Genomic DNA, 12,647 nt, shown 5'->3' on the forward strand with positions numbered 1-12,647 from the left:
AGGGGCAGATGCGCTCTTATTTTTTGAATTTCCAGCTTTTCTGCCCTGCTTCTTCCCCATCTTTGTGGTTTTATCTGTCTCCGGTCTTTGATGGTGGTGACGTACTGATGGGGTTTTGGTATAGGTGTCCTTCCTGTTTGATAGTTTTCCTTCTGACAGTCAGAAGGACTGTCTGTTTGTCTGTTGGAGATTGCTTGAGGTCCACTTCAGACCCTGTTTGCCTGGGTATCAGCAGCAGAGGTTGCCGAAGATAGAATATTGCTGAACAGCGAGTGTACCTGTCTGATTCTTCCTTTGGAAGTTTCCTCTCAGGGGCGTACTCCACCCTGTGAGGTGTGGGGTGTCAGACTGCCCCTAGTGGGGGATTTCTCCCAGCTAGGCTACTCAGGGGTCAGGGACACACCTGAGCAGGCAGTCTGTCCGTTCTCAGATCTCAACCTCCACGTTGGGAGATCCACGGCTCTCCCCAAAGCTGTCAGACAGAGTCGTTCGCGTCTGCACTGGCTCCCGCTACTTCCCCTGTTGGTCTTCAGCTATGCGCTGTCCCCAGAGGTGGAGACTACAGAGACAGGCAGGCTTCCTTGAGCTGCTGTGAGCTCCACCCAGTTCGAGCTTCCCAGCGGCTTTGTTTACCTACTTAAGCCTCAGCAATGGCGGGCGCCCCTCCCCCAGCCTCGCTGCTGCCTTGCGGATAGATCGCCGCAGACTGCTGTGTTAGCAGTGAGGGAGGCTTCGTGGGCGTGGGACCCTCCCGGCCAGGATTGGGATATATTCTCCTGGTGTGCCTGTATGCTTACAGCGCAGTATTGGGGTGGGAGTTACCCGATTTTCCAGGTGTTGTGTGTCTCAGTTCCCCTGGCTAGGAAAACGGATCCCCTTCCCCCTTGCGCTTCCAGGTGAGGCGATGCCTCACCCTGCTTCAGCTCTCGCTGGTCAGGCTGCAGCAGCTGACCAGCACCGATTGTCCGGCACTCCCTAGTGAGATGACCCCAGTACCTCAGTTGAAAATGCAGAAATCACCGGTCTTCTGTGTCGCTCGCGCTGGGAGTTGGAGACTGGAGCTGCTCCTATTCGGCCATCTTGCTCCGCCCCTCTGCACCTATGTTTTTAAGTGAGATTAGTTTATATAGTTGTGGGTAGAGGGCCAGTGCTATCTTTAATTTTTTGTTTTATTCTATTTTATTTATTTATTTTTTTTTGAGACGGAGTCTTGCTCTGTCGCGGCCCAGGCTGGAGCCCAGTGGCCGGATCTCAGCTCACTGCAAGCTCCGCCTCCCGAGTTTACGCCATTCTCCTGCCTCAGCCTCCCGAGTAGCTGGGACTACAGGCGCCCCAGGCGCCCGCGACGTCGCCGGGCTAGTTTTTTGTATTTTTTTTTTTTTTAGTAGGGACGGGGTTTCACCGTGTTAGCCAGGATGGTCTCGATCTCTTGACCTCGTGATCTGCCCGTCTCCGCCTCCCAAAGTGCTGGGATTACATGCTTGAGCCACCGCGCCCGGCCTAATTTTTTGTTTTAGCTTTAGAATTATGCTTACATTGTAAGCTTTGCCTGCCCACCTGTCTTCCTTCACTTATTTCTGTCTTTCGGTATGTTCCAGAATAATTTATATAGCATTAGAGTGAGCCTTTTCCTCAAAGCACTGTGTAAAGCCATCTTCTAGAGTGTGGTTATTGGCCAGGCGCGGTGGCTAGCCCTGGTAATCCCAGCACTTTGAGAGGCTGAGGTAGGAGGATTGCTTGAGCCTAAGAGTTTGAGACTAGCCTGGGCAACATAGTGAGACAAAACAATTGAAAAATCAGCCAGGCGTGATGTGGCATGTGCCTGTAGTCCCAGGTACTCAGGAGGCTAAGGTGGGAGGCTGCAAGGAGTAGTGATTGTGCCACTGCATTCCAACCTGGGCAACAGCGAGACCCTGTTTCAAAAAAATATAAAAATAAAAAATAGAGTTTGGTTATCTTTGTTGGTAGTTTTTATTTCTGTAATTACTGGGAGTAGGGAGCTGCAAGGGTCATGATCTTTTGATTTTCTGTTTCTTGGTTTAATTTGGTATTCTCATTTTAAGAAGCTTTTCTGTCTCACTTTTTTTAAAGATGAGTAGGAAAAAATAGATTAGGATTTTTTTTCTTTTTTGTCTTTTATAAATTTTGAATCATTAGAAAATGCTTATCAGTCGAAACGTTCTTTATTAATCTTTATGAAAGTCAGTAAACTTTGGCCTTTTCTTAGATACATGTCAGAGAGCAAAGCTTATTCTAGCTAATACCTTGTGCTTCTTACAGAGATCAGCAGGCAAAATAAGCTCATTCAAGAAAAAAAGGATAACTTGTTAAAATTGATTGCTGAAGTAAAAGGCAAAAAGCAGGAATTGGAAGTACTGACTGCAAATATCCAGGATCTTAAGGAAGAATATTCTAAGAAGAAGGAAAGTAAGTTTCCTGTTGTAAACATACTGACCTAAAATGGAAAGTGGTGACGGTTCACCATTATTAAGTACATCTTGCCTGTTCAAGTTCATTGCTAAAAATGGATTACAGTACCTCAGGGCCACTCATCTCTGCAAGATGTCATTGAAGTTAGCTAACTGGGTTTTATTTCCTTAACTTAAAGGGCCTTCTCTTGTGATTTTTAATATAATCAGTAATAATGAAATTGATATGAGGTTTTATTTATTTATTTATTTATTTTTCCTGAGACAGAGTTTCACTCTTGTTGCCCAGGCTGGAGTGCAATGGCACGATCTTGACTCAGTGCAACCTCCACCTCCCAGGTTCAAGCAATTCTCCTGCCTCAGCCCCCCGAGTAGCTGGGATTACAGGCACCTGCCACCATGCCTGGCTAATTTTTGTATTTTTAGTAGAGACAGGGTTTTCACCATGTTGGCCAGGTTAGTGTCGAACTCCTGACCTCAGGTGATCCACCTGCCTCAGCGTCCCAAAGTGCTGGGATTACAGGCGTGAGCCACCATACCTGGCTGATAAAAGGTTTTAATTAAGCAGAGTGAGAAGTGGTGTCCCTAAATAAAATTTGCTTTGGACAAGCCATAGTGTACTTTATGCAACAAATATTTATTGACCATACATTCTCTGCTAGGTAATATTAAGTGCTCTTTTTATGCTGCAAAATCTCTTTTGTATAAAGAATTTTCATATTCAGATGAATGCATCTTTTAGAAAGGAGCCTTGTTTGCTCACAAACTAGGTAATCTGTTCTTCAAATCTCCTGAAAATAGCAAAGTTTGTTTTGTTAATGCTTTTTCATGTGGAGTTCTTAACCAAGTCTAAATTGTGAAATTATTTTTCTCATTACTTAGGGACTATTGTGCTACTTTAAAGTATACTTAGGGACTATTGTACTAACTTAAAAAAAAGAAAAAGGAAAAGCTTTTTTTTTTTTTCATGAAATAAGGCTGACCTCTTATAAGAAATAGTTACACTTAAAGGAATAGAACATTTTCCCATGAAGCAATTCGTTATCTAGAAAAAGCACAATAGTATAAATGAAGTCTGTTTATTTCTATGCCAGCCATATGAATCCCTGGCCTATTTATTTATGCTACTACATAATAAAGCAAGACAAGGCTTATTCTTCTCACTATCTGTATACATTTTCTTGGGCAGTTTTTCCTTCCAACTTGAATGAACAAAAACTTCTTTTAGCTAACTGGTAGATATAGAAACAATAAATGAAAGCAGATTTATAGGCTTGGCATCATTTTATAGTTGATTTTAAGTTTAAAAAATTAACTCAGTGAGCATTAATTTACTATTTGAAACTTTTAATATGTGTGTGTTTTTTAATCACAGCTATTTCTGCTGCTAATAAAGCAAATGCAGAGAGGTTGAAAAGGCTGCAGAAATCTGCAGACTTGTATAAAGATCGACTTGGACTAGAAATTCGAAAAATTTATGGTAAGTTTGTTAATATAAATAAAACACAGGAGATTAAAAAATGTATGTCTTTTCTTAAATAGAGGAGAATTTAAAAAATATTTTCAACTAAAATAATGACATTAACTTTTTAGAAAATAGGAAAAAATTACAATTTTTAAATTATTCTAACATAATTACTGATGCTCTAGTTATTTATCATTCAGTATTTTAATAAATGTATTTTTGGCAGGATTGTCAACATGCAAATAATTTTTGTTGTTCTTATCAACATTGTATTATGAGCATTTCCTCAGTTGCTATAGCCTTCATAATGGTAATTTTTAAATAGTGGTATAATAATTCATTCTATTAATATAGCGTAATTTATTCAACCATTTATCTATTGTTTACACATATTTTGCTTCTACCAACATTTGGAATCTGCCAGTTTTTTCAGTTTTAGAAATACAGGTATCCCCTCTTGTTCACGGTTTCTGTTACCTATGTTCAACCATGGTCTGACAATATTAAATGGATGAGTATATAGTACAATAAGATATTTTGAGAGGGAGAGAAGCCACATTCAGATAACTATAACTTTTATTACAGTATGTTGTTCTAATTGTTCTATTTTATTATTAGTTGTTATTAATCTCTTCCTGTGCCTAATTTACAACTTAAACTTTATCATAGGTACATATGTATAGGAAAAAACATAGTATGGACAGTCCCTGACTCACGATAGTTCAACTTACAATTTTTTGACTTTATAATCAGTGAATCAGGGTGGTAAGTGCATTTTTGCCCTACAATGTTTTTGACTTTTGATGTGTTTATTGGCACATAATGCCATTGTAAGTCAAGGAGCATCTGTTTACATAAGGAGTGTCTGTGGTTTCAGGCATCTGTTGAGGGTCTTGGAATGTATTTCTCCCTGGTGGATAAAGGGAGACTATTGTAAACCAGTGAGCACTGACTTTCCTGTTTTCTTTGTATGGTTTTTCATAGTATTGTTTCCCAGAGAGGAATTGCTAGGCTAAAACACATGAATATTTTGATGCCTGTTGCATGTATATCACATGTACATCGCTAATGTACGCCAATGTCTGTTGTGTCTGGGCTTCCCAAGATCACTCTCAGCTTTGGTGATTCACTAGAAGGAATTAGCATATAGTCATATTCATGGCTAAGATTTACTGCAGCAAAAGGATACAGAACAGAATCAGCAAAGAAACAATAGCACGTGGGGCAAAGTCTACAGGAAATCTGGCACAAGCCTTCAAGAGTCCTAACCCAGTACAGTCAAACAGGATGTGTGAATTCCTTCAGCATCAAATTGTGACAACACACGTGAAGTCTTGTCTACCAGGAAGCTCATTGGAGGCTCTGGAAGCTTGTACCTGGTTCTCCTTGGACGGTACCCCATGTACCATTTCCCTTTGCTGATTTTGTTATATCCTTTTGCTGTAATAAACCATAGCCCTGAGTATGGCTATATGCTGCTGAGTGAATCCTATGAGTTCTCCTAGTGAATCATAAAAAAGACCACAGCAGCCAAGTTCATTCCATTTTATGGCTGAACAATGTTCTATTGTATGTATATACTATACCCATTCATCTGTTGGTGGACACTGGGTTATTTCCAGTTTTTGGCTACTATGAATAATGCTGCTATGAACATTGGCATACAGTTATCTACTTGAGTCTCTGTTTTCAATTCTTTTGGATATATACTTAGGAGTGGAATTGCTGGGTCATATTGTAATTCTATATTTAAACTTTTTGAGGATCTGCCAAAGTGTTTTTCACAGTGGCTGTACCATTTTACATTTCTACCAGCAACGTACTAGGGTTCCAGTTTCTCCACATCCTCACCAACACTGTTATTTTCCATTTATTTATTTGCCATCCTACTGGGTATGAAATGGTATCTCATTGTAGTTTCAGCTTGCATTTACATAATGACTAATGATGTTGAGCATCTTTTCAGGTACTTAATGGGCATTTTTATATATTCTTTGGAGAAATGTTCTTTCAGGTGTTTTGCCCATTGTTGAATTGGGTGGTTTTTAGTTGTAGGAGTTTTAAATACATTCTATGTATTCAACCTTTATCAGATAAATGATTTGCAAATATTTTCTCCCATTCTTTAGGTTGTCTTTTCCTTCTCTTGATAGTGTTCTTTGAAGACAAAAGTTTTTAATTTTAACAAAGTCCAATTTATCTAGCTTTTCTTTTGTTGACCGTATTTTTGATGTCATTTTGAAACTATAATATATTTTAAAACGAATTTGTAACTTCTGCATTTGGAAATGTTGGTTACGTGACTGTACATACTTAGCAGTGCAGATATTGATCTAAGATGGAGTAAGAAAGGGTATCGCTATTGAAAGCTTTGGCACACTAAATAGTTCAATCTCTTTTCAGGTGAGAAATTGCAGTTTATATTCACTAATATTGACCCTAAGAATCCTGAGAGCCCATTTATGTTTTCTCTGCATCTAAATGAAGCAAGGGACTATGAAGGTATGTACTAATATCTCCTATCTGGTATTTAAGATTGGCATTCCAAAATGTTATTTTAATCAGAATATAAAGTAATATGGAGGAAAGCAATAGCTCTAGACTGTATTGCTTCCTTTTTCAGTCTTGCTTCTTGGGTTATAGTCTTCTAAAGGAAGTGAATATAGTCTTGATTTATAGATATTGTCTAGGATCCTTAATTAGTAGCATCTGTTCAGGATGGCACAGTGCCAGAGTGTCTGAAAAATCTAAAAACAAATTCACTGCATTCATGTGCAAATATGAATTTTCCTTTTAGATAACTTTTTAAAAAACTGAAGCTTTAAAGAATATGGCTGCTTAAATGTGAATATTAGGACTTATCCAAGTAGATAATTTTAAAGTCAAATATAAAATCACCAGAATTTAACAATTTATTTTCCCAAAAATACATTTTTGAAAAACTATTTCATCCTGCAGATCTCACACATTGATAATAAAGGTTAGTTACTGATTCTGCAGCTGGCCAAAAGGCCTTTGGTTTATAAGGAATATATATCTTTGATCATAATGTGAACAAGAAGGGAATAGAAATATGTTTATCTCTTGTTTATTCTTCTAATGCCCCTGTACAAGTAATCCTTAATTTACTGGAATTCATAAAAATGGTTCTCAGCTCATTACACCTGTGCTATCATCTTAAAGCCTTTGTAGCTGACAGACACTCAGGTGAACTACTGAGCTGGCGCAACCCTGTGCCCTGGTGGCTCAGTTCCTATTCCTAGGGAATTTATATTTTGAGAATCTGATTCACATACATATGTTTGGGTTTTTTTCTCTCTAGATAAATATATTCCAATCTAATTAGTGCTAGATTTTAAAAAGCAAGCCCCAAAAACCTCTTATCTAGCTTTTCAATTTTCTCTAAATTGGATATTCGCTTATGGTATAATCTGATAGTACATGGTAGTATATTAAAATAGAATATACAGGATACATTTTGGACTGGATGCCCTTTGCTGTTGTTTCTCTGCTGTGGTCATAGACCTTGTTTCCTAAGCGGTCTGTACCCAAGAGCTGGAAATCTGATAATGGGTGAATTTCTTTTCCTTTGACCACTTTCACTGGAGACTTGTCCCAGTGTACTAGCTGGTACAACTACATACAAGGATAATACTGTTATTTGTGACTCTGAGTCTCATTTGATTAATAGCCCCTGTAAATACTACTCTTGGAATAGCAACCACATTTTCTAATGCCTGCCATTTCACTTGGAACATTCTAGATATTTCTTTCATAATTGTAAGTTATTAAGGCTGGGCACTGAAAATTGTTCTTTTTTCAGGCTGGGCATGGTGGCTCACGCCTGTAATTCCAGCACTTTGGGAGGCAGAGGCGGGCGGATCACTTGAGGTCAGGAGTTCAAGACCAGCCTCGGCAGCATGGCGAAACCCTGTCTCTACTAAAAATACATAAGTTAGCTGCACATACATGTTACCTGTAATCCCAGCTACTCAGAAAGCTGAGGCAAGAAAACTGCTTGAACCCAGGAGACGGAGGTTGCAGTGAGCTGAGATCGCACCACTGCACTTCCAGGCTTGGTGACAAATCAAGACTCTGTCTCAGAAAAAAGAAAAAAATTGGTTTTTTTTGTTTTTTTGTTTTTTCAAATCCAGTGATCAGAAATGAAAAGTCAGTCAGACCAAAGTTTTGCAGATAAAAATGACTTAATAGCCGGGCGCGGTGGCTCAAGCCTGTAATCCCAGCACTTTGGAAGGCCGAGACCGGCAGATCACGAGGTCAGGAGATCGAGACCATCCTGGCTAACACGGTGAAACCCCGTCTCTACTAAAAAATACAAAAAACTAGCCGGGCGACGTGGCGGGCGCCTGTAGCCCCAGCTACTCGGGAGGCTGAGGCAGGAGAATGGCGGGAACCCGGGAGGCGGAGCTTGCAGTGAGCCGAGATCCGGCCACAGCACTCCAGCCTGGGCGACAGAGCGAGACTCCGTCTCAAAAAAAATAAAAATAAAAAAAAATGACTTAACAGTTTTAAAAAAAAGTTTAAATAGTTAAAACAAAATATATAGGTTTAAGATGATGGGCAGGGTCATTCTGCATCACTAAACTCTCAATCCTTGAGTGCCATCTGCTTAAATTTAAAGCAAGATTATAATACTTCAGATTTGAATATTTAGAGATTAAATGAAGGAAGGGTCCAAAAGATAGGTGGCATATGAAAATCAAGTGTATCCTTTTTTGCTCAAAGAATTTCATTAAGATGGAATTGACATTCAAAACAGATGAGAGCATCTAAATTAGAAACACTTCTCTGCCATAAAAAATCTCATTCTAATTTTCTTTGATTTTTTTTTTTTTTTTTCCCTAGTGTCAGATAGTGCCCCTCATCTTGAGGGCCTAGCAGAATTTCAAGAGAATGTAAGGAAGACCAACAATTTTTCAGCTTTTCTTGCCAATGTTCGGAAAGCTTTTACTGCCACGGTTTATAATTAAGGTACAAATAGTGTATATAAAAATGGTTTATTTTTCTTCTCTATTTTGTGTCTCTTTTTAAAAGAATTCTCATTATCTGCTGTCTGCCTGTAATTCTTTGGTGTTTTTGTAACATTCTGTGTGGCATACTTCTTTCAATCACAGTAGTCCATCCTTATCTGCAGTTTTGCTTTTTACAGTTCTAGTCAGTCAACTGTGGTCCAAAAATATTAAATGGGTAGAATGCAGTACAAGACATTTTGAGAGAAAGAAACATTTCATATACATAACTTTTATTACCGTATGTTGTTATAATTGTTCTATTTTATTACGTATTGTTGTTAACCTCTTACTGTGCCTAATTTGTAAATAAAGCTTTATCATAGATATTTGTCTATGGGGAAAAAGCAGTCTATATCGGATTTAGCACTACCTAAGATTTCAGACATCTACTGGGAGTCTTTTAACATCCCCCATGGGTAAGGGAGAACTACTGTATTTTAATTAAAATCTTAGGGAAACATATAAAGTAAAATATGTTCTTTTAATTAATGAAAGATAATTAGTTTACTACTTTTTTTTTTTTTTCTGTGAATGTCAGGCATGAGTAACTTGTGGCTATTACTGGGAATGGAAATTTGTTCAGCCTGCACTGTGTTTCAGTGGTCTCCAAGCTTTTGTACCACTTAATATGGACTCTCAATATTAAAAAATTAAAAGGACGGGCCCAACCTAAGGTTGACAGTTTTTAACATGTACTGGGCAAAATAAACTCTACTATCTTACTATCAACCTAATGTCAAAAAAGAAAGAATATTTTTACCTTACACCAAGAGAGATCTATAATTAGAATAAAGGACGATCCTTCACATCAGAAGAAAGTTGGCAGCATTTTACTAGGATATAGTTTTGAAAATCTAAATGTAGAAATTTATAAACAGTTTCCATTCTGTAATGTTTGCCATTTAATTGTGGTCTGGATATAAGTTTGTCATCTTGAGAGTCTGTTCACCACAGATTAGAGTTCAAACGTCAACTTATTCTAGGACTTTTTTTTTTGTCCTCATCCTTTCTGTGTAAATTTGATGGCATTTAAGTATGCTAGCTATAGTGAAAGCTACATAATACTGTTCCAGTATATCATGAGCACACCTAAAAGCCATAGAACAATGCCTTCCATGCCTTCAGTTGCTTCTCCTGTCTTCTCCCTGAATAATCTGGGGGAAAATTCACACTTGTCGCCCAGTTAGTGAGAGGAAGAAGGGAGTTTCAGAGCAGCCTCTCTCAGTGGCTGCTGTAGGGGCAGAAAGATGTGATACCTTTCTTCATCCATCATTAGGGTCACAACCAACACTCCTATAACAAAAGACAGGTTAACAAGAGAAAAACATAACAAATGTATTTAATCCAAGTTTTATGTGACATGGGAGCCTTCAGAAATGAAGACTCAAATATGCAGGTAAAACTGTCTATTTTTATGCTTATGTTTGATGAAGAATGGAAGAATGGACAGCCATGTAGAAACGTGATTGGATGAACAAGTGTGATCTAGTGGTAATAAACTGAAGAAACCTGCAAGGCTTGTCCAGGTCTTTCTTGGGGTCTTTCTGTGTAGCTTTCCTTCTTCCTGGGCGTGGGGCAGGACCCTTATTGAAGGAGGGTCTCATGACATAGTAAGGTGGGGGAAGGTTGGAATAATATTTCTAGGTTTTACAGCTTACTTTGGAGAAGAAGGGAGCAAGAAGCAGGAAGGCAGGAAAAGGTCAGAGACCTTGGTTCTGACGCTGCTTCTGAGGCCTTCTAATCTCTCTTAGTTTAAAGTACTTACCATGCTAAAGCACCATAGTTTGGGGTATCATGTTCTGAGCCCTAACACCACTCATACCTAGGACTTGGCTCAAGGCTTTGCTCATTGCCATGTAGTAGTAGAACTTACCTGAGAAGAATGCTATGGCCTGGTGGAGATGTTATCACTGACACATGCCAGTGTGTAGATCAGCTTTTAGGGACCATTGATTGGTACTTTCTCTAGAGATAAAAGGCTAATAAACTGTCCTGGTGATTGGAATGGGTGCTAATAGCAATAGACCTATCCTATTTCAGCATGGGCTTGTCTGAAGGGAGTATTTTAAGAGAGAGTACAATAAGCAGACTCCAGTTTTTCCTAGGCAGACTTTCACATTTGGCCTTATTTTTTATATACTTATTTAAATGAATGCAAAAAAAGATATCAAAACCCAACTTCGGTTTTTGTGAACCTAGCTTGATTTGGAGCTCAATTTCTATCAGCAGGATCTGTTTCTTCTGGATTGAGCCTCTATGTGGTAGACCACAGCAATTTCAAACTCATCCGGTTCCTGTAAGTTAGTACAGGTGATCAAGGGGCTAAAGTACATGTGTTGGGTTATACTAGATTCCCCCTGAAACCCAGCTATAGAGGCAGATTAACCTCAATAATTGGGCTAAGAATGGGGATGTTATAGTTCTACAAGGGGAAAGACAGCTTAGATGTTTGGCATTAGAAACATTAGATGACTATCTGCAGTGAGTATGTGTTGACTGAATTTCTCCACTTGAAATATATCTACAGTGAACAAATGTAACAAAACTTGAGGGAAGGTCTTGTCTCAAAGAAGACTAAAGAAAGGTCATATCTCATACTGCAAACTCGATGACATAATGTTTTGAACCATACAGTAAGAAGGCACTAGGCATTGACCCAGCTTGCCTAAGCAAGAAGAAATTCTGAAAGTTCTCTTTCACCAGCAAGTTGGAGAAATGAGAATTGGGGATGAGAGAAGAAATGGGTAGATCCCCACATAGGGCCCATTTTTCCTCAAGGAATAGCCATTCTTCACTTCTAACTGGTGGGTGGAATGGGGTCAAGATCTGAGAATGAGATTCCATAGCAGGAAATTCCCAAGAGGATAACATAGGAACGAGCAGACACAGTGGCTCACAGCTGTAATCTCAGCACTTTGGGAGGCTGAGGCAGGCCTCCCAAAGTTCGAGACCAGCCTGACCAACATGGTGAAACCACGTCTCTACTAAAAATACAAGAATTAGCTGGGCATGGTGGCACGTGCCTGTGATCCCAGCTACTCAGGAGGCTGAGGCAGGATAATCACTTGAACCCAGGAGGTGGAGGTTGCAGTGAGCCAAGATCGTGCCACTGCACCCCAGCCTGAACGACAAAGCAAGACTCCGTCTCAAAACAAAGCGTAGGAACCAGCTTTGCTACTGGAATCCAAAGTCAAATATACAAAGAAAAATACATTATTATGAACAGAGGGCAGAGGGCCTTGGGCCATAGAACATTATACGATTAGACTGATTTGTTTTCTTAGCAGGGAAGTTGATTCATTCCAAGACTGGGGATTATTCTAACAAGCCTGGTCAGCTGGCCATCTTAAAATAATGGTTAATACCTTTTTTTTTCTTTTGTGCACTTCCTACATGCCCAGCACTGTTCTAAGCCCTAAGCCCTTTACCTCCATCTACTCATTTACGTTCTCACAACAATCTGTGAGGTAGATACTATTGAAATTTTTGTTCTACAGATAAGGAATACAAGGTACAGAGTTTAAATGACTTAAAGTCACACTGCTGCTGAGTGTTAGAGTTGGGATTCAAACCCAGATGACAAGCTGGCAACTGAATCCACGAGTTTCACCTAGATCTAGACGATGCCTTATAGCCTTTCTATACTACATTACAGGGAAAGTATGCAAAAACAAAATTCTTAAAGATTCTCAAGAAATTTGAATTTCTATAATATAATTT

The 12,647-nt window shown here is 39.1% G+C and overlaps 1 protein-coding gene across 2 annotated transcripts in view; it reads left to right on the forward strand.

Annotated features, from left to right (window-relative positions):
* The window catches only part of SPC25 (SPC25 component of NDC80 kinetochore complex), a 30,548-nt gene that overhangs the window by 16,051 nt on the left and 1,850 nt on the right, over nt 1-12,647 (forward strand). Inside the window, exons 4-7 of one of the 2 annotated variants that reach the window (XM_030916513.1) lie at nt 2,281-2,427; nt 3,805-3,909; nt 6,298-6,396; nt 8,761-8,886. In XM_030916513.1, coding sequence (XP_030772373.1) covers nt 2,281-2,427; nt 3,805-3,909; nt 6,298-6,396; nt 8,761-8,885 — 476 coding nt within the window. In that variant the 3' untranslated portion in view covers nt 8,886. Of the gene's footprint in view, nt 1-2,280; nt 2,428-3,804; nt 3,910-6,297; nt 6,397-8,760; nt 8,931-12,647 lie in introns of those variants that run through there. The other variant, XM_010354413.1, reaches the window with a different exon arrangement.

This window comes from Rhinopithecus roxellana, chromosome 14 (assembly GCF_007565055.1).
Source record: "Rhinopithecus roxellana isolate Shanxi Qingling chromosome 14, ASM756505v1, whole genome shotgun sequence".
In the NCBI taxonomy this organism is placed as follows: Eukaryota; Metazoa; Chordata; class Mammalia; order Primates; family Cercopithecidae; genus Rhinopithecus; species Rhinopithecus roxellana.